This window comes from Marmota marmota, unplaced genomic scaffold (genome assembly GCF_001458135.2).
Source record: "Marmota marmota marmota unplaced genomic scaffold, marMar, whole genome shotgun sequence".
NCBI classification, from domain to species: Eukaryota; Metazoa; Chordata; class Mammalia; order Rodentia; family Sciuridae; genus Marmota; species Marmota marmota.
Genome location: NW_025999900.1, coordinates 60591680 through 60614264, shown reverse-complemented (window position 1 = coordinate 60614264; position 22585 = coordinate 60591680). Strand labels below are relative to the sequence as shown.

The 22585-nt window shown below is 44.2% G+C and overlaps 1 protein-coding gene across 2 annotated transcripts in view; it reads right to left on the bottom strand.

Moving 5' to 3' along the window:
- The window catches only part of Ak7 (adenylate kinase 7), a 70685-nt gene that overhangs the window by 15084 nt on the left and 33016 nt on the right, over positions 1-22585 (bottom strand). For both annotated transcript variants that reach the window (XM_015495403.2, XM_048799304.1), the window contains exons 6-12: positions 20922-21002; positions 18318-18406; positions 15551-15641; positions 13993-14070; positions 12199-12348; positions 6393-6521; positions 5485-5614 (exon numbers count right to left, since the gene is read on the bottom strand). In XM_015495403.2, coding sequence (XP_015350889.1) covers positions 5485-5614; positions 6393-6521; positions 12199-12348; positions 13993-14070; positions 15551-15641; positions 18318-18406; positions 20922-21002 — 748 coding nt within the window. The remainder of the gene's footprint in view (positions 1-5484; positions 5615-6392; positions 6522-12198; positions 12349-13992; positions 14071-15550; positions 15642-18317; positions 18407-20921; positions 21003-22585) is intronic.

Genomic DNA, 22585 nt, shown 5'->3' with positions numbered 1-22585 from the left:
CAGCATGTTATCTGAGCAGCTGTCACACTCAGGACACAGCCAGTCCTTCAACTGCTTAACAGCGTGTCTAACAGTAACGCAAGCTTGCCAAGCCCGAGGTTAGATCTCCACGGTTCCTTCTAATGCTTTTAGTTTATCAGGGAGTTACTTATATAAAATAGCTTTTAGCCTCTTTTGATATCCTACTAGTGACAATAAAATGATCTAATTAAAACATCTCTTCTTTCTTCTACTTTTCAATGTCACACAGATCATTAGATGGTAAAGGATTCAGGAAATAATTGTGTCTTTCAGAAATTTAAGTGTTATGACCAAGATAAAATAATGATTAAAGGTGTTATTTAACATAATGAAATTCCTCCAAATGGGTTTACATTACTTCTTAGTAAGGTTGCAGTGGTACAAAGAAATAAAACCATTGTTAAGAATATCGAGGGATTCACTAACATTCAAAGACCAGCTTTATTTAAGCAATCTAGTCTCAGTTTTCAAAACTTGCATCATTATGATAAGGACACATAATCAGAAATCTAGCTGAGGTCCCTTTCAAGAGCTCCCTTGTTTATTTAAGTCACTGGGCTTTACCATTCATTTCTGCTTGATTCAGAAGGAAAGTGTGTTCAGTAAACAACAAGGGGCCTCTTATGTAGTTTTTGGTAATTATGGAATGTTTTAGAGGCATGACTGGGTGGGCCAAGCCCAAGGGCCTTATTCTAGAAAACTAGCACCTCCCTAGGCTAGTGTTGAGCTACAAGGCAGGTGATCTCTCCCGTCTGCTTTATTTTTAATTTTAAATAAATTTTAATGTGCATATCTGAGGTTTAACTGTGTTGCTAGGGGATACATATAGATAATAAGATGGTTACTACAGTGAAGCAGACTTGCTGTGTATCTTCTGGTTACTTTCCTGTGATAGGGCTGCTAAAACGCTACTCAACAAAGATCCCTGCTAGAACACACTGCCATTCCCTGGAGTCCTTGTGCTGCGGCACCTTCCACCTCTAGACTGTGATTTTGTTTCACTTGACCTATGTCTCCCCATCCCCACCCCACCCTAATCTTCACCAGTGGTTACACTGTTTGTTCCTCTAAATCTGTAATTAGATCTCTTTTAAAAATAAACTTCACAAATAAGTGATACCATGTGCAAGCTTTTTTTTTTTTTCCAGAGCTTATTTCTCTTGACCTAACGCCCTCCAGTTCTATCCATGTTAAGACAAATGGCAGGATCTCCTCCTTTTCAAAGACTGAAAAATATTCTGGTGTGTGTGTGTGGGGGGGGGGGCGTGCGCATGTATGTATGTATATAACACATTTTCTTTATCCATCCAGCTGTAGATGGACACTGAGTTTGTTCCCATATCCTGCTTTCGTGACCAGAGCTGCCAGGTTTGCTGGTGAGTTCAGATCTTTTTGTTACATGCCCAGAAGAGCAATCGCTAGGTCTAATGGTGGTTCTATTTTCCATTTCTTTAGGAACCTCTATGATGTTTTCCATGGTGGCTGGACCACTCTCTGCTTTGAAATGAACGAGTACAGACCTACTGGAACTTTTAAAATGTCAACCTGCTTTTTTTCTTTTAAATACCACTAATATTTAAAATATTAATGCATATTCATAATTTTCAAAACAGGATTTAAAGAGAGCTATAGGCCAAGGTTTTCCAATTATCTATGCACAGAATAGATTTACAAAGCTGTACAATTACAAATGATTTTCCCTTTTTATTTCAAACTCACGGGAAATCCCACTACCTAGACTTAATAACCCCACACATTTTGAAATAGATGAGATGAACACAAAGAATCCAGAACTAACACACTCTGTGCTTTAGGGACTTCGGTTTCCATTTTGGCTGCATTGTTGGTGACAGCAGGCATGGAGTTCTGCCAGGGGCCCAGGGGCCTGGCTGCAGGACTGTGACATCACACCGCTAGGATCCTTGGAACCACAGGACAAAGGGTCATGTGAGGGGAAAGTGAGCTCGCCTCATGTCCCTGCGGTGGGTTCAAAGGTCTTGTTTTGTTCAAACATAATCAAGGTCTACGACCTGGCTTCAGGTAAACATGAATAGGAAGGATTTTTGGACAACCTTGAGGAAAGAAATCTCCCTAAAGTTAAGAGGGCTGGATGAACTATTCCCATCTCATAGGAAGTGGTTGGCATTGGGTGCCACGTGGGAAGGGCAGTGGCTTGCCGTTCTACACACTGCCCTCTCCAAAGGCCACTTCCCTGCTCCCAATCACTCCTGCATCTCTTGCCGGAGGCTGCTAGCCTCTTTGGCCTCTCTGGCAGCTGGGGAAGAACGGTGTCTCCTGACAGGAACAGGTCCTTCTTGAGCTTGGGGACTTGGCTACTGCACTATCTCCAATAACGTCTGTCCTATAACGTCTGTCCTGGGTGTGAAGAAAGCTCAGCCGGTATTTTGTACTATTGTGTTTCGCTAAGTATGTAGATAGTGTCTTTGAGTCCTTGCAAAGACCAATTATGAAGTCTCTGTCAATAAGTAACAGTCGGCTGTCCTGTCAGCCTGAATATTAGTCTGGGGTGGCATAGATCACTGCTCCCACGCCCTGTCTGTGGCCTTCCACGCAGCCATAAGGTTTGCGTATACAAGGCCACATACACCTGTTCGTTACTAAGAATTCCACCCTCCACCCCTCAACATGGCCTTGCCAGCCAGATCTCCTTCCACCATGTTCTCACTGTGGAATGTCTTATCTTGAGGGCTTTCCCCCTCCCCCAAAAGGTGAATGCCAGAACTCTTGAGCTCTAAAACTAGAGTATCGCCTCCCAAATGCCTTGTGGCAAGCCAGAGGCAATGCTGTGTCTTAAGTATCAATCCGTGTTTTCTGTGTTCCTTTGCTTTCCTCTGGGAACTTTTCCTGGAATTCGAATCCCGTTTCCTCCAGAACCAGCCATGCTAGAGCAGAAGCTGACTCAGACAGGCAGCTGGCTTACTTAAGTGGTTGCTCAGGATCAGCATCCAAAACCACTTTCTCTACCAGATGGAACCAGCCTGGGAGAAGAGGAGAAGTACAGGGGACCTGAGCTCAGGGCAAGGCAGGGAGAGACTAGCGACTTTAAAGTGGAAGGGGGCACAACAAACTAAGGAGGAAGAGTCAGGGATAAGAGGGGACCGTGCTCAGGCTGGCTGAATACGCTGCACTGTCACACATCCCACAAGGGAGGTGGCAATACTGACACTAGGGCATGCTATGAAGTCAGGACAGGGAAACTGGGTCCCCAGCCAAGGGGGAGCTGGGCTGGAAAGAGGAGCACCTTGGGACAAAGGTTGGGAGCCAGAGGACATCTCTGGATGGCCGCGGAGGGCAGTCAGGTCCTGTGCCCCAGGGCATGCAGTGGATGGGTACCAGTGCAGACTCAGCAGAACCCAACACGGCTGGATTCTGATGCAGGAAGGAACATGAAGCGCCATTACCCAGCATGGCTCCCACCTGAGTGGCCACAGGTGCCTCTGTTGTATCCCCCCACCTCCCCCAGGCTCCGCAGCCCTAGATCAACCCTGGAGGATCAGAAACAGCCACCAGTAAGAGGGGCGAAGTAGGGAGAGGAAAGAAAACAAAGGTGGTGGAGAGGAGGGCGGGAGCACCAGTCTTACCTCCTGGACACTCTCCAGACACTCTACAGTGATGGCTAGAAGGAAGGTCTCAATCGTCTGAGTATAAAAATGAAAAGGTTTTCTGCTTTCCTGCTGGGTAGCAAGATCCCCTAGAGATAACTCGGTTCAAAATCCAGTTTGTGAAAATTTGATTGTCAAGGATTTAGAGCAGGAGTAAACACAGGTGTTACTGGCTTCTTATCTGAGAGTTGCAAGAGGACAGGCTTGGAATTCCAGCCAAGGGTGGGGAAAGAATGAATCCAGAGTTTGAGTTTAAACAGAAACCCTCTGGTCTGGAAATGTGCCTCAGTGGTAGAGTGCTTGCCTAGCATGTGGCATGCTGGGGGCCCTGGATTTGATACCCAGAAACCGCCCCTGTAAAGTTCTTGCTTAGCATCTGGATGGCCATCTTAAGTGACAGCTGCCATTTTAAGGAAAAAGTTTTGCTTTTCTATCCAAGGGCATTTCTTTTTTTTTTTTTTTTAATTTTTTTAATTTATTTTTTTTAGTCATACATGACAGTAGAATGCATTTTGATATATAATACATACATGGGATGTACATACATCAATCATATTGTCTATTCTATTCTACTGCAAGGGCATTTCTGAGAAAGGCTCACCACTCCCTCATACCAACCCAACCCCTAACTACCTTCATTAGGACCCACAAGGCTCTTATTCCTGAGCCTGCCCCATAAAAGTCTGGGAACCCAAGCCTGTTTTGCCTCTCTCAGATTTAGAGAGATGGCCTTTATTTGTCAACTCTGACAAATAAACTCTCTTGTGAACCTCTGCCTGGTCTCCATCTTTCATTTCTCATTTACCCGACTCTCGTTCTTCGATTTCCCTTCAGCATCACCCCCTAGCAATAAATAAAAATAAACAAAGAAATAAAACACCTTACTGTGATTAGTTGGTTCAATAAACTGGTTAATAACTAATTATCAAGTGAATAAGAAAACTTTATTTCTTCCTACATGAATTATTGGTTCATGTTATTCATCCATTTTTCTTATTGAGTTTAATGGGGTTTTTTTTTTCTTTTTCTGGTGGTAGTATTGGGGCTGAGCCCCGGGCTTCATGGGGCCTAAGCTAGTACTTCACCTCTGAGCTACATACCCAACAGTTTTTAGTTTTGATTTTAGACAGGGTCTCCCTAAGTTGCCAAGGCTGTCCTCAACCTGCAATCTTCCTGCCTCAGTCTGTCTCCTGAGTTGCTGGAATTACAGACATGTGCCACAGTGCCCAGCAGAATTTAAAGATTTTTCTATTAGTTTGCCTGAGTATTTTATAAATTTTTTAAAAAATATTTTTCTTAGTTGTCAATGGACCTTTATTTTATTTATTTATAGGCAGTGCTGAGAATTGAACCCAGTGCCTCATACATGCTAGGCAAGTGCTCTACCACTGAGCCACAACCCCAGCCTGGTATTTTATATATTAATAAAATTAATTATTTTATTGGTCGCAATTATTTGTTTTCTTGGTTTGTCCTTTGCTTTTTGATTAATGATGTTTGGTACCTATAAAATATATATGAACATACATTTGAATTTTGTGTGTAGTGATGAGAACCAAATCGGGGCCCAGCATCTCTTAGGTAAGTGCTCTACCACTGAGCTACCCACTAGTTTATGATTTTTTTTTTAACTTAGGAAGTTCTTTCCCATCCTATTTTCAGACAGTCACCAAAGTATTGACAATGATGTTTTTCTCCCTGGGGGGTGAGATTAGAAATGAATTTTCTTTGTTGTTATCATAACTTCTGGAGTGCTTCACTTTCAGAAGCAAACAGGTAGTCTTTTAAAACCAGATGTGAAAAGCAGTCACCATTGGCAAGCTGTGTGCTGCGGCCTCACCTGCGTTCTGCTCCATGCTTTCCTTGATGCCATCCAAGAGCTCCTGAGCATCCTCCACGTTCTCCTCCTCCTCTTCCTCCTCGCCCTCGTCTTCTCCATCCCCTACCTCCTTAGGTGCAACAATCGCCTCCTGCAGACCACAGGGATGTTCAAATTGGACAGTGCTCTGCTTTGCTTTGCTCCTCACAAATCAATTGCCCAGTGATCCTGGAGAATGGCTAGTGCCCAAATCAGGAATGTAGTCAGTGACCGTGCAAAGGTTTGTCGAATGTGTTTGTCTACAACAATGCATGGGAGACTCAAGGTCTTTCCTACTCTGCTTTTAGGAGAATATATTTCTGTGCTAATGCCAAAATTGCCTAAGAGTCAAGTCCTTTCTAAGGTATTTGGTTGTATCTTACTTGAAGGAAACATATTTTGTAGAAATCAAGACTTTAGGCTGGGACGTAAATCAGTGGAGCGAGGACTTGGGTTCAACATCCAGCACCAGATGAAGAAAAAAGGAATTTTAGAAATCACTTCTGGAAAATTTTCTCAGTAGCTACCATTTCCAATAAAACGATGAAAAGCAGTCAGAGTTCTGATAACACCCTGAGAAACATACTGCAAGAATGAAAAGCAAAAAACAAAAAGCTTAATAGTATTCCAGTCAGCAGAGAGCAGACAAGATACACTTTGAGCAAGAGCGGGAGGCCGACTAAATTTCAAGGACAATCCATGAAAGATGCTTCTGTTTCATTGAGGAAAGCCCCACGGGAGTCTGGGTTTTCATAACCGGGGCCAAAACCAAAATCCAAATAGAAGAACAAATCTCTTTGACAGGTAAAATTAGTTGCTAGCATATTACAGCACTCAGAAAAGCATCTTTTAAACTTAAAAATCCCCAATAAAGTAGTTTAGCATGTTACCAGTTTTGCTATGGCTTCGGAAATCACATCCTTTATTTTGATGTGATGTAGTTTGTAATGCTTGGCCAGCTCTTCAGCAATACTGGATTTTCCCACGGCAGGAGGACCAAGGATACAAATCTTGATTGGCTGAAAAAGGAGAACAGAGAACATATAGTGAGTCTGAATGATCTGGGGCTACACATTCAGGGATGTGCCTTTTTCAGTCTCAGGACCCTGCAGCTGAGGCTCCTTCCTCCGTAGAGACTCCAGAGCCTCTGCCTCCAGGCCCTGCCATCATGGTCATGTTGTGTCATCCTGAAAGCGCCTGAAGGGTTCACGTCCTGGTTCAGGTTCATTCCTTCAGCAGGGATTTAATAGCATTTACAAATGTACCGACCTGGGCCTGGGGGATGACACTCGCAAGATTCCCCCAGGAACATCCCAAAAGGACTAAACAGTAAGTGCTTAGGCATCGGGTGCTACCAGTCTCATCTGTATGCGCCACTGTCAGGAGCACAACCACAGCAAAGTGATCCCACAAGAATCTCCAGTCCAGTGCACAAGGGGCCTGCTTTATTGCCTGAATATTACTTGTTTTTATTTATAACACAGTTCTCTACTCTGATTTTTAAAAATACACTTATTAAAATAAAACACCATTTATTCTACTGAAAAACTTGCTTGAATGCTATAGAAGCTCTGTGGCATTCATAAGTGAGTAAACGTTTACTTCTAACAGAAATAAAAATATCAGTAGTAAGTAGTCATTTCTTTCAAAATAGTCCAAATAGTTGTGAAACTGAGGCCCAGTGTTTGCAAGGTAAATTTTAAAATCATGCGCATGAAAAGAATTTCCATGGGTGGGATATCTGTGTGCCCAGTGACGACAGATTTCACCAAGACGGCAGGCAGGAGGGAGGCAGGAGTAGAGGAGGCAACGCCAGAGTCAGTCCTGAGGGCAAGACTGGGCCCCTGGATGGTCTCGGTGCAGTCGCCAAGGCCTGAGGCCCAGTTGTCAGCTGGGCAGGTTTATATGCCTCACTGACCATGTACACAGGATGGATCCTGTCCCTTGGGTGGGCTCACCTTATCCAGCCAGGTATGAAACAGGAAGCAATTCACTCACTTTTTATATATAATTGTGATTTTAATATCTGATTTTATAAATTGGTAAATGCTATAGGTACAAATCCCTAATTATTACATCTAACTTCTTTTTAATAACAAACGAATTTTCACTGTTTTAGTACTGACAGCATATAAGATGTTGTCTTTATTTGATTTTTTATTAGAGCTTTATAGTTACACACAGTAGCTGGGTTTTTCCGGACAGACTCAGACCCGCATGGGATGAGATTTCAGTCACTATCCCTCCTTTTCCCTCCCCATTTTCCTTCCCTCCCCTCCCCCGTTCTCCTTTCTCTACTACACTTCCTTGTGCTTGTTCATCATTTATTTATATCTGATCGATTCCTTTTATTTATGCATAAAGGTAAAATCCCCGTGGCATATTTGTGTATGCATATAATACATTCTTAAAGAATCCATCCTCATTGCCTCCCCTTCCCCACCCTCTGCTCCCCTCTCCGTCTCCTCCTCCTCCATTACTGCTCTTCCCTTTACCTTCACTATATACTAGGCCTCCGCCCCTTTCCTTTATTTCCCTCTAGCTTCTGCATCTGGTCACTCATCTACTTATAAGGAGAAGCATGGCTGCCACAGAACTCGGAATGCTCCAAGTCCACAGGTCTGGCACTTTCCTCCCCTAGAGCAGATAAGCATGGCAGCCAAGTCGGCCCAGGTTTGCTTGCTGAACATTGATCAGAACAAGGGCAGTGGGATGAGCTGCCTGTTGAGTGGCTTCCTCTGTGTGTCTCTGCAGCAGTGGTCACCCAGCCTTGCTAGAGGAGCTGGGGTCATGGGAGGGTATGGCTCGAGACCCCATCCTGGATGGAGGCATGGGATGCTGCTGGCAGAATGCTTCCTATGCTGGGCCTGGCAGCTTCCTATTCTATGCTGCTAGCCAGTGCCCAGGGATGGATAGACTTTGTCTAGTTTTTTTTTTTTTTTTAATTTTGAGGTGCTGGAGGTGGAAACCAGGGCCTTGAGGATGCTAGGCAAGAGCTCTACCCACCACCAGCCCTCTGTTTAGTTTTTAGATACACTATTCCTTCTATCATGTTCTGTGCAGTCTTGCTAATCAGAAACCATATGGTCTCTGTGTCTTGTCATATCTCTAAGCTCGTGCTGCTGTTTTACAATTGACCTCCAGAGGAAAACACTGTCTAACACCTAGGGCTGGCTGTGCACTGCCTCAGGATTATCTCCCCATCAGGGAATGCAGATACTTTACAGGGATCATTATTTCTTCTGCTAAGTTTTTTTTTTTTTTTTTTTTAAAGAGACAGGGTCCTGCTTTGCAGCCCAACCTGGCCCCAAACCCTTGGGTTCAAACGATCCTCCTGCCTCAGCCTCCCAAATGACACCAGCAGCACAAGCTACCATGCCCTGCGGAGTACCATGGGAACACTGCGCTTGCTTAGCTGCAGCTTTCCATGAACAGTAATTGTGATAATGGTGACACTTTTTACTCACAGGCTATTTTACAGTTTCAAAGCATTTTCTTACGAATGACCTACTTTCATCTTTAGAACACTTTCCTGGGATTAGCCCAATGATTTGGGCAGGTGCTGCATTTATCTGACTTCAGAGCAGGAGGTGTAGAGGCACTGTGGTGAAATGAGACGATTCTTACTAAGTCTGCATCCTAAGTTTGAATCCCTGAGTAGTTGTGTGACCTTGAAGAAGTTGCTTCATCTCTCTGAACCCCAGTTTCCTCATCTATAATGTAGAGATAAGAGTACCTATCTGAACACGAGGCTCTGAGTTTGGTTCCCAGCATCACAAAAACAAAAAACTACCTTAAAACATTGATTATGTGGGAAAAAAAACAAAACAAAAAAACTTCTAGAGCTGATGAATTCACAAAATAGCAGGACACAAGATCAACACTGGTAAATCAATAACTTTCCTATATTCCAATAATGAATCTTCTGGGAAAGAAATCAAGAAAAATATCCCATTCACAATAACCTCAAAAAAACCCACTTGGGAATAAATCTAACAAAGGAGGTGAAATACTTCTATAATGAAAACTAGAATACTACAGAAATAAATTAAAGAAGACCTTAGAAGATGGAAAGACCCCTCCCCATGTTCTTGGATAGACAGAATTAATATTGTTAAAATGGACACATTACCAAAAGCAATATACATATTCAATGCACTCCCCACAAAGTACCAATGACATCCTTCACAGAACTAGAACAAAAACAACAATAACAACAAAAACAGTCTTAAAATTCATGTGGAAGAATGAAAGACCAAGAATAGCCAAAGCAGTCCTGAGGAGGGACACGGGAGACATCACGACACCTGACCTCAATCATCTACAGAGCTCTAGTAACACAAGAGACACAAAGACCAATGGAATAGAAGAGAAGACACAGACACAAATCCACATAGTGACAGTCATCTGACATTCGACAAATGTGCCAAAAATATATATTGGAGAAAAGACAGCTTTTTTTAACAAATGGTGCTGGGAAAACCGGATATCCATAGGTAGAAGAATGAAACTAGATCCCTCTCTCACCTTGTACAAAAGTCAAATCAACATGGATTAAAGAATTAGGAATTAGACCAGAAACTTTGCAATTGCTAGAAGAAAACCCAGGGTCAATGAATTGGTGCAGGCATCAGCTTCCTTAACAAGACTCCTAAAGCTCAAGAAATACAACCAAGAACCAAAAAGTGGGATGCCAGCAAATTAAAAAGTTTCTGTAAGCAAAGGAAATGAGTGCCCAAAGAGAGAGCCTACAGACTGGGAGAAGATCTTTGCCAGCTACTTCTTGCAGAGAATTAATATCCAGAATATATAAAGAACTCGAAAAACTTAACACCCAAGAAATGAAATAACCCAAACAATAATCTGGTAAAGAACTACACAGACATTTCTCAAAAGAAGAAAACAAATGGCCAACAAAAATGTGAAAGAATGTTCCCAGTAGTCAGGAAAATGCAAATCAAAACTACATTGCATTCCAGTTAGAATGGCAATCATCAAGAACACAGATAATAAAAAATGGTGGAGAGGACGTGGGGAAAAGATACAGCCATACATTATTGGTGGGACTGCAAATTAATATAACCACTTCAGAAAGCAGAATGGAGATTCCTCAAAAGACTAGGAATGGAACCACCATATGACCCAGCTACCCCACTTCTTGGTGTTTGTCCAAAAGAACTAAAATCAGCATATACTATAATGATACAGGAACATTTAATGTTTGTAGCAGTGCAATTAATAAAAACCAAATTATGGAACCAGATCAGGTGCACAACAGATAAATAAATAAAGATAAATGAATAAAGAAAATGTGAAAGCTGGGGTGTGGCTCAGCGGTAGAGCAGTCGCCTGGCAGGTGCGAGGCCCTGGGTTCCACCTCAGCACCACATAAAATAAATAAGTAAAATAAAGGTGTTGTGTCCAACTATAACTAAAAAATAAATATTTTTTTAAAAATGTGATATAAATACACAGTGGAGTTTTACTCAGCCATAAAGAAGAATGAATTTATGACATTTGCTGGTAAATGGATGGAACTGGAGAACATCACGCTGAGTGAAATAAGCCAGACCTAGAAAGTCAAGGGTCAAAAGTTTTCTCTCATATGCAGAAGCTGGAGCAAAACAAGGGGGGAAAGGGAGGACAGATTCCACAAAACAGAGGGGAGATCAGTGGAGTAGAGAAGGGGACTAAGGGGAGAGGAGGAGGGATGAGGAAAGGGAGGAATTACAGAATGAAATTGGCCAAACTACGCTGTGTGTGTGTGTATGAAAGTATCACAGTGAATTCCACCTTTATGTAAATTTATAAAGCATAAATAAATAAATAACTGGAAGACCAGTAGAGGAAGGGGAGGAGGGTAAGGGAGGAGGGAAAGGAAGCAGGAGGTACTGGGGACTCCATGTGTGTGTGATCATGTCAAAATGAACCCTACCATTATGTATAACTAATAATGCACCAATAAACACATTTTTAAAAACCAATCAAAGGGCTGGGGATGTGGCTCAGTGGTTGAGTGCCACTGAGTTCAATCCCTAGTACCCTCCTGCAAAAAAAAAAAAAAAAAATCAAAACTAAAAAGAATATCTAGTGTAGCTATCTTTCACCACAAAAAATGGTTAAGTATGTCAAGTAATGCACATTAATTAATTTACACATTCCATATTTCACAGTGGATACATATTTTGAAGCATCAGGCTGTATATGATAAATATATATAATTTTTATTTGTTAATTAATTTTTCAAGAAGAATACCTACCTTGAAAGATTCTGAGTATTGAATAACCAGTGAATCCTCTGGCCAGTAGAAAGAAATCAAAGTAGTTTATAGACTTCTGCTAAGTCCAACCTACCCTCCCCTGAAAATGGCCAGCCAGTAAGATACCTGGGTACATTTCCTTGCATAGACAATTTTGCCACAATTATTCTTGAGCTCACCATCATGCTCAATTTGCATAACTCTTAATTTCAAAGCTCACTTTAAGATGTTTAATGTTCCATTGACAATATTAATGTAACTAACATGCATGTAAATTGTCAGACCTGGACAAATTTGTCAAATTTAAAAAACAACTTGAAGTTAGATGTTTGCATATTTGAAAAAGAAGATACTTTGATTGGTATAATCGCATCCAAAGTCAGTTTCCTTTATTTTGCTGAAATCAGAAGTTTAAATAAGAAATGATTATAGTTACCAATAATCCTCTGCTTTGCTTGTACTCTTTGAGGATATTGTTGATATTTTCCACAAATCCCGTCTGGGCAACCCATCGGATATTAAAATTCTCCTTCACGAAGAGCGCTTCCATTTTTAGGTTGACCAGCAAATGATCAAGACACTCTTGCTAAGAGTTAAAGTAAAATTAGAAATTCACCTTTTTTGTTTCATATTGACAGTTATAACAGATCCAAATCACTACGGTTCTTGAAGAAAAACAGAATGCATGCATTAATTAGGAAGTCAGTTCATCCAGAGCTGAGTACTGCCAGGGATATGATTATTGATAACAGGATATGATTATTGTTTATCTTATGTGCTGCGGGGGTGGAACCCGGGCCCTCAGGCATGTGAGGCCTGTGCTCCACACTGAGCTGAAGGCTCAACCCTGAAGCACTTCCACTCCCTTTAAATCATTGGGGCGGGGGGCAGTACTGGGGAGCAAGCTCAGGGCTTTGTGTGTCTCAGACAAATGTTCTTTCACAGAGCTACATCCCACCCAGTGCTTAAAAAAAAAAAATTAAATAGCATCTACTTTTCAAATAATGCAGTCCCATGGTTTAAAATTCAAAAGAATGATAAGTATAACAGAAAACAATCCCTCTGTTCCCCAAACATCACCCACCCAGCTCTGCTCCTCAGAGGCCACCAGTGGTATCACTTCTTACAGCACCACAGCTGTCTATCTATCTTGGTGGTACTGAAGATTGAACTAGGGCACTCTTCCACCTAGGGTTTTCTTTTTCTTTCTCTCTCTTTTTTCTTTTTCTTTTTTTTTCTTTTCTTTCTTTCTTTCTTTTTTTTTTTTTTTTTTGGTGGAAGAATGTAACAGGGATTGAACTCAGGGGCACTTGAACACTCATCTACATCTCCAGCACTATTTTGTATTTTATTTAGAGACAGGGTCTCACTGAGTTGTTTAGCACCTCACTTTTTGCTGAGGCTGCCTTTGAACTCATGACCCTCTTGCCTCAGCCTCCCAAACTGCTGGGATTATTGTATGCGCGCCACTGTACTAGGCCCCACCTGGTCTTTTTTATTTGTTATTTTGAGACAGGTTCTTACTGGTTGCTGAGGCTGGTCAGGGACTTGGAATTCTCCTAACTTAGCCTCCTGTGTAACTGGGATTTCAGGCATGTGCCACCGTGCCCTGGCAAAACATCACTCTTACAGTAAATAAGTTATATGTAAACACGGTGCTTGAGCCAGGTGCCACGACGTAGGCCTCAGCATGTGGGAGGCTCCTCAGGAGGCTGAGGCAGGAGAATTGAAAGTTTGAGGTGAGCCTTAGCAATTTAGTAAGACCCTGTCTCAAAATAAACAGGGCTGGTATGCAGCTCAGTGGTAGAGCATCCTGGTTCAAACCCCAGTACTTAGGGAAAACAAAAGAAAGGAACAAACAAACAACAAAAAAAACCAGATTACATCTTAAAGCAAGCTTAAAGAGCTCACCACCTGACGACAAGCTATTTGTTGTTGTGATGTGATGAAAGGTTGGAATCTCACTCAGCTCATGGAATTTTAGAAACAGGCCAAGGTGAACACAACCAGTGTTCGGGTAGCAGTTTACACATAGCATTCACACACCTTCTCTGACTACGGCCTCTGAGGGGTTTTCACAAATGAAAACTGAGGCTAGAAGAGGAAGCTGCTTTAAGTAGAGCACCTAGAACACATGTTTTTGCAGACAGGCCTCCACCCACCCTCAGGAACCAGCAGGGTTTAGAAAACAGTTTTTTTTTTTTTTTTAAAGAATTTATTATATACTAACTTTTAAATCCTTGATTAGATATGCATTTTCTCTGGGTACTTTCTGGGTTTTTCCAGGGCCGGTGTGTTTACTGATGCACTGTTAGGGAAGAGTAGAGATGTTATTTAGTTTATATAAAACTTCTCAAATGAATGTGAACAGAACCGAATATTTATATACTCCAAAACAGAGTGTAGGGCATAGAGGGTACATAGTTAGTTACTTATTCTGAAAATATATTGGAGATAGAGATGAGTAAGGCCCAGTCTCTGTCCTGGAGGAGCTCCCAGTTTGAAAAGGGAGACGGACACAGATAAGGCCCTTGCAGCTCAGCAAAGGAGGCTCTGTGCTACCATCTCACTAAACAAAAGTCACAAGAGCCCACTGTTTCAGAGACTGAACTGCAGCAAAGACCCCAGCAGACCAGACCTAACCAAAATGGAGTGACCCATGCTAAGTGCCACCCAATCAAGCTGAAACAGGGAAGCAGATAGACCCAAACAGAACTATTTTTCCCCCAAACAGGAGATTCCTGTTTACCCGAGTCAGCTTAATTAAGGAGATTCCCTCTGCTTTAACCCTTACAAAAACTAACCTGATGCTAACCCATACGCGTTTTGCTTGCTATTTGGTTTCCTTGTTCCGTAGCCCCGTGGGAGCCCTTGTTCTGTTTTGTAGAATGGAGGCTTTCCTGATTTTGTGAATTGAGAATAAAAGCTAATTACATCTGTAACTAAATTTGTTATGATTTTGTCCTTGACAGTCTGTGCTCCCCACTACCCCAACTTCACATGCTGAAATCCTAACACCTGAGATGTTGGATTTAGGAGGTGGGGATTGGGGAGCCCATTGGTTCATGAGGTTGGAGGCTCATGAATGAGATTAGTACCCTGATAAAAGAGGCCAGAGAGAGCTCCCTGCCTCCTTCCACCATGTGGGCACACAGGGAGAAGGTGACGTCTATGAAGCCAGACAGCGAGTCCTCACCAAATCTATCAGCGCTTTGATCTTGGACTTCCCAGCCTCCAGGACTGAGGGACAAAGCCTGCCAAGCTGCAGTGCTGTGTTATAACCCCAGACAGACTAAGATACTCTGGGAGCATGGAAGAGAGGCCTCTGGCTGGAGGGGGAGCTTTGCAGGAGCAGGGAGGGTGCCGAGGAAGAGATCTGAGCCGAATCTTACAAATGCAGAGAGAGGAGGCTGGTCGGGGCAGGGCGATGGTCACACTCCCCAGGCTGCCAGGTGGTGGCATTAGCCAGCATGGCCTGGAGGTGGCCAGGAGGGCTGATGAGCCTGGGCATATCCATACTGTGAGAACAGTGTCTCCACTGTGTCATCCGTGTGTCCTTGGTGTAGTGACGTTTGTCCCCTCAGCCAGAGCCCTATGCGGTCCTTCCTGTTCCCCTTGTAGGCTGAAGGAAGGCCATTTGGGTCGTAACTCCCCATACACACTGCAAATACAGAGTTCTAGTTTTAAGGACATTCTATTTTAGGAGTCCTCAGTCTTATTAGCACAACGAATTCCTAATATTTGTTTAGGGGTAAAGCTATTTAACAAATCACTCCTGAGTACCGTACCTTGACAAAGTCCTCCAGGGTATGGACTGACTCGTCCACAGCCACCAGGTAATGGAGCTTTGGCACGTGGTCTATTACGTTTTGTACCACTCTGCAGAGCAACAGAGAAGAGAGGAAAAGTTGAGGAGAGACTGAACTAGAATTCACTGAACTCCACCCCCAGACATGACATTTGGAGGGTTAAAAAATTCTCTTAATCGCCAACAAAGTTGGGGTTGGGATCATTATCCAAGGATATCCTTGCACCCAAGGATGACATTTCTCAGGCTGACCACCTACGAGGAAAGCCGTGGAGCCAGCCTTTAAAGTCAGAAACGCCTGGCGCTGGATCTGGGCTTCTCCTAGTCTGCAGCACCTCGCCCATCGAAAAGGCTTAATCCCGTTAGGTCAGGAAGCCCCTGCCCACGAACCTCCCGACTGCTTGGAGTTGTTGTCTGACAAAGTGAAACACTGATGCAGAGAAGCAGTATCTCAAGAAAGTCGCCTAGCAGCAGTGACCAAGCCTGAGCTCTCCTACTCTGAATGATTGACTGTCAACATTTCTGAGTGCTTAACTCTATGCCAGGACTGTGCCTAGGTGCTCTGCCACTGAATAACTCGTACTCCTCACAACAGCCTTACTAGACAGGCACTATTACCATCCCCATTTTATAAATGAGAAAATCCAAGTGAAGAAACCTTCCAATCCCCAGAGCTCTGGAGAAGGCAGAGCAGGGGTTGGGCAGATTGAAGGATTCTGGAGAGAACTACGGTTAATAGAAGTCGATCACAAGGGCCTGTCTACCCAACCCCATTCATTTTAGCTTCCTCTTCAGTAAAATGAAAGAAAAATGCACACATCTAAATGAAATAATAACAGTTCATTTTACATTTGTTTTATATTTAATTTATCAGATTTTTTTTTTAGCTTCTTATCTTCTGTTAAGTATTTGGCAATCTTCAGAGAAATTTGGAAGAAGAAAACAGTGTTACCGAAGAGGGCCCCAAGTTCCATAATGAGAACATTTTCACTAATTTATTGGGAGAAGATGTTGTAGACTGATGCTAAGTACTTTGTCCTAAGAATGTAAAAGAGCCTTTCAGCCACATCTTGAGAACCCTGTTACACAATGCACATGTCTGCAAAAGGCCAGGGCGCGTTTGGCTCCTTCGCTCCCAGAGTTAACGCAGGCTGGAGCAGATCAAGGTTTGGTGGAGTTGAAACTCGTACTTTAAGAAATTCTTTAAGAACAATAATAAAAATGAGGTTCAGGGCCTTGAAAGGCACGCACATAGGGGAAAGGCGGTGACGTCTAAGTTTCACTTGCTTCCTGGTAAATCTTTCTGGGACCATGACTAATGACTGTGGCCAGTGGATGAGGGGAGGGCGGAAACCAGCCCCTCTCTGAAGGTCAGAAACTGTTCCCTCCCTGGGAGCGTGCCTGGGGTGGGGGAGTGGGTCCCTGGACCCTGGAAGGCAGGGTCTTCTAAGGAGAAGGTCTCAGGACCTGTCTGGGTGGCAGGGTGGGAGCCCCTGGGAATGGGAAAGACAGGTCAGCCAAGTTCTCTGAAGAAGCCACATGTGTACTGGAAACCTTGGAGACTGTCCAACCTTTGCTGTGTGGAACCCTGCGGCTGTGGAGAGATGATTGTCATTGATCAAGAGTGGACATCATCTTGGGCCATGGTGGGCCCCTTAGAAAAACAACCATTTACTTTTATCCTCTGTGTGTGACCTAACATTCCCGTGACTATTAGGTAAACCTCTTGGAATGTATCACTAAGCCTAGTGACCTCCAGCCTCCTTCCACCCCAAAGCCGAGTGCTGTGAGGTACTACCTGTTACCTGTAGGGAGAATCTCCTGGCGACCCACATGCCTAATGGGCCCACCGGTGTGTTTGTTGATGTATTGATTTATAGGTATCTTGAGTTAGTGTTCTTGGGCCATTGTCATTCACATTTACCTCAGAATAAACTTAAAGGCAGAGTTATTTCCTTAAAGGCAGAGTTGTTCTTTTGGCACTTTACCTCCAGTTGGAAAGAAAGAAAGAAAGAAAGAAAGAAAGAAAGGAAGGAAGGAAGGAAGGAAGGAAGGAAGGAAGGAAGGAAGGAAGAAAGAAAGAAAGAAAGAAAGAGCGAGCTTCAGGTCGACAGTTCATCCTCTGATCTGTGGAATTTAGTTTGGTGGGCCTGACATCCCCATCTCATCTGGACAAAGGAAAGGCAAACTCTGTTCCCAGAGTGTACAGAACAAGTTCTTTCTTCTCCAGAAGGGTCACTCTGCCGACAAAGTTCCCAAGAGATGAACCGGAACCTGTCATTGGAAGTACAGGGCCTTAGGGCTGGGGTTGTGCTCAGAGGCAGAGTGCTCGCCTAGCATGAGTGAGGCACTGGATTTGATCCTCAGCACCACATAAAACAAAGTAAAGGTATTGTGTCCACCTATAAGTAAAAAGTCAATATTTTAAAAAAAAAATTCTAAAAAGTGGGGAGCGTTGAGGGCGAGGGTATGGCTCAGTGGTGGAGCACTTGCTGAGCATGTCTAAGGCCTGGGTTCCACCCCTAGCATCACAACAAAATAAGACAAAACAAAGCAAAAATCTAGACATGTAGACCTCTTAGTTAGATATAATTCTCACCAGATGCAAATGGAGATAGTAAGAGCCCCCTCTGCCAGGGTGTGGTGAAGAACCAATTTGACAACACTGCTGAGTTCTCAGAACAGATTAGTTAACAGACTGATACACGAACCATCTAGAAGAGTCCCCTTTCCGGGAGAATGCTTACCCTGCTAGGTCAAGAACATGAATTGCCGGAATTACATTTGTTCCATCTCCAAAAACAGGTAAAGCAGGAACCTCACCCAACCAAGCTATCTAAAAGAAAAACAAAGAACAGCATTTCCCCTGGTTCTATGGGTCTGACTGTTGCAGATCACCAGCTCCAGAAGAGCTGACCACCAGCTGAGAGATCCCCTCCAGGAGAGGCTTCATAAATCAGTCCTCATGAAATTTATCTAGAATTCACTCCTCTCAGGAGGAATAAAGTATAACTTCAGGACATTCTGCTAAGTGAAATAGGCCAGACACAGAAAGATAAGTACCACATGTTCCCTCTTATGCGTGGAAGCTAAAAAAAAAAAAAAAAAAAAAAGTTGATCTGAATGGAGAATTACTAGAGGCTGGGAAGCAGGAGGTGGGTGAAGGGAAGTTGGGTTTGACCAGTACTTGGGAAGCTGGTGAGGGGTGAGGAGGAGGAACTGGGTTCTGATGGTAGTTAGATGTAGAGTGGTCCCATTTTCTGAGGTGGAGCTCTGGAGGGGGAGCAGGTTTGGGGGTGACTGCAGGATTTAGGGCTGGGGATGTGGCTCAGAGGTAGAGTTAACGGACTGAAGGGGGCAGCTGGACCTGTAGAGCTGGAGTGTAAGAGAGAGCCTGGCTGGGGGGCTAGGTCTGGAGGACACTGGTGCCCGTCCTGGGGGAGTGGCCCAGGGAAAGAGCCTAGAGGGGGGAGACAAAAGGGTCGGCAGAGGCCCTGGAAGGCCAACACTCAGCGGTCAGGCAGGGAGGGGCAGCCGAGAGGAAGGGGACAGGACAGGGAGTTTTCTGAGGCTTATCCTCTTCAGCTGTCATATTTATTAAAAAATAGATCCAACCAGCCTTTCAACTACCCTCTTCCCTCTATCTCTCCCCTGTTGTCTCTATCCCTCTTTTACAGCAAAATTCCTCTTCAACTCCTCTCCACCTGCTCCCTGCAGAACCCACTCCTGCGGGACAGTTGTCCTACAGCCTCGCAAAACCCAGTGGCCAACTCTCAGGTCTCATCTGACTTGATTATCTGTGGCATGTGACATGATTTCTTTCCTTCTTTCTCTTTATTGACTCAGCAGTGTGGATTTGAGCTCAGGGCCTCGCGTGCTTTGTGAGCGCTCCTTGACAGAGCTGTCCCCAGCCTTCATTCTTTCTTTTTAGAGACTTTTTTGCTTGGCTCTCTCAGTACTCTTGTCTCTTCTCTTACCTCCGGGCACCCCGGCAGCCTCCGCTTCTCATTCCCTCTCATCTCCCTGGAGCCCCTAAACACTGGAATGTCCGACTCATATCTTCTCCACGTTCCTTCTCCTGGTGAAGTCGTCGGGTCCCACAGATCTGAAACCTTCTCTATGAGGCCGCCTGTGACATGACATGTCAATCCTGATCTCTGATCTCTAACTCTTACGTCCAACCGCCTACTCTGATCTGTGCTTGAAATCAGTCATCTCCAGTCACAGGCCCAGACTGGACTCCTGAATTCCCACTGCATTCGCCCTGCCCTCCTCCAGCGCCGATCCTGCCCATCTCAGTAGCCTGCAGCCCCCATATGTCCACTGCTTACACCCAGATCCTTTTCATGGTCCTCTGCTTTCAGTCCCCTTTGCATTCACAGTCTGAGCAATCCCACTGCCTCTACCTTCCCCACACACCCCGACCGGAACAATTTCCACTCAGGTCTCAGACCCTCCTGGCTGGTCTCCCTCCCTCTCCATTCTGCCTGCCCCACTAGGGCACATCCTCACCTAGCTGCAGAACAGGCGCGATCTTTTAAAACTTCAGATTGTGACTTTTGTGCTCAAAACAGTCCGATGGTCTCCCAGCTCACTTAGGGGAAAAAAGCCAAAGCTCTTACCGTGGCTGGGACCTGGGCTCCGCCTGACTCCCTGAACCTCCTTGGGCCTCCTGGTCTTCCTGCTGTTCCTCAAACACAGCCATCACATTTCAACCTGGGCTCTTTGCATTCAAGTCCCACTGCCTGGAATGTTCTTTCCCCAGAAAGCACCTTAGTGATTTCCCTCGTTGCCTTTCCCTCAGACACCACATCTTTAGAAAGTCTTCCCTGAGCCATCTCCCCGCCTGGCACGCTCCACCTTATTCTGTGCTGCTGGGTTTCGGAGCGTGTTTCAACTTCTGAAATGTTCCATATTTGCTGGCGTCTTTGTTCACATCTTCATCTTCTTTGTTTTTAGCTTACCCCACTAGAAGTAAGCACCACAAGGACAGAGGCTTTAGGATGTTATTGTGTCCCCTGTACCTGTAAGAGTTGGCACATGGTCGGCACTTAATATTTATTTCATCAATGAAAGGAAATCCATCTTTTCCTTTACTGTTCTCAGCGTGTGAACATAAGTGGTTAATAATGGAAACTAAGTGCAGGTGGTAACGGTAGATGCCCAAGTTTTTCCTTATTATGTGGAACTAGCCACCTTCAATCTGCATTTCCTTATTGCAGCACACTTTTTATTTATTATTTATTTGTGGTGCTGGGGATGGAACCCAGAGGCAAAGTGCTCTACCACCGAGCTCCACCCCGAGTCCCGCAAAACACGTTAAAATATCCATAGTCATTGAAAAGTCCTACCTTAAAAAAAGTGTGTAAGATGCCTTCTTCCACCCCATACTGAAGTCCGGCAGCAATAACATAAGTTGCGAATTTTTTGACCTGTTAGTTAAAACAGAACAAAAGCTGAACATAATGTTTAACAATCTTGTTTACTAGATCATTTGAGAAGTTAAAATGAGCACTGAAGGAAGTTTCATTAACTCTTCCAGGCTTCTTAGGTATTGTCTAGGACAGAAATAATGTTCTTTAAATGGGAGAACACACTTCTGCACTATTCAGGAATGTCTTTGACCACAATTAAAATTTAGTTGAATGCTGGTGCAGTGGTGCACACCTGTAATCCCAGCAGCTCAGGAGGCTGAGGCAGGAGGATCACAAGTTTGAGGCCAGCCTCAGCAACTTAGTGAGGCCCTAAGCAACTTAGTGTCTCAAAATAAAAATAAAAAAGGCTGGGGATGAAGGACAGTGGTAAAGCACCCCTGGGTTCAACCCCCTGGTTCAAAAAAATTTTTTTTTTTAGTTGGGAATCCTAATTCAATTAAAGCCAAAGCTATTATTTGTAAAAATGTAATACCTGAAAGTTTTATCCTGGTACTGGGGGAAGGAACCTTTAAAAAGGGACCTTCTGTGAAGTTCTTTAACCACTTAGTAGGGTAGGGGTGGAGCACGAAGCAAGTTGGGGGAGTTTTAGCTGGCATGGATGTTCACTCACCCGACCTGGGGTGGGCCAGGCACTGTGAGACTTTGCCTCAGTGGTGGCACTGGGGATGGAACCTGGGGCTCAGGTAAGTGCTAGGCAAGTGCTCTACCACTGAGCCACACCCCACCCAGCATTTATCTGTGTTTTAATACTCATCACAGTGCCGAGAGTGGCCCAGGGCATATGGCTTTCTGGCATGTTGGAAGCTTAGGGCAGAGAGCGTACCTGGGCACTGATCTTCCTCCTCTGTGCCCTCCCCACTCATATTCTAGTAAATATGTGACCTGGATGGTGCTTAATTAAGAAATCGAGCTGGGAGCAATGGTACTTCTGTCATCCCGGCTACTTGGGAGGCCGGGGAAGGAGGATCATTTGAGTCCAGGAGTTTTTTGAGGCCAACCTGGGCAACACAGTGAAACACTTTCAAAATAAAATAGTAATAAGGATAAAAAAGAAAAAAAAAAACCCAAACAACAAATCAAATTGTTGGCATGATGTTTTTCTGTGTTGCTGATCTAAGGTTCCAGTCTACAAGGAGCAGTGACCTCTAGAGGGCTTGTGGGCAAGTGCTCCAGCCCTTTCCACTCAGCCCTGTCCCCAGCCCTTCCAGGGAACACCCGACTTCCAGACTTCCAGAGGCTGCCTCACTTCAGATCAGAACTTTAAAAACCTTTGGTTAATTAGATTGCTTTATGGTGTGGAAGTGAGGTGTCCCCAACACTCCTGTGTTAATTCAGGAATGATCAGAGGTAATATAACTAGATTACAAGAGCCGAAACCTCATTAGACCATCCTGGTTTGAGTGGGTGGTAGTGCAGGCAGGTGGGCATGGCTAGAGGAGGTGGGTCACTGGGGGTGCCCTGGCAGGTGCATCCCCCCTCCCGCCCCCCGCTTCCTGGCCTCCATGCGCTGATAGCTCTCCTCCATGACTGCTGCCTCCCACCAGGGCCCAGAGCACTGGAGCTGCCGTCTGCACTGAGAC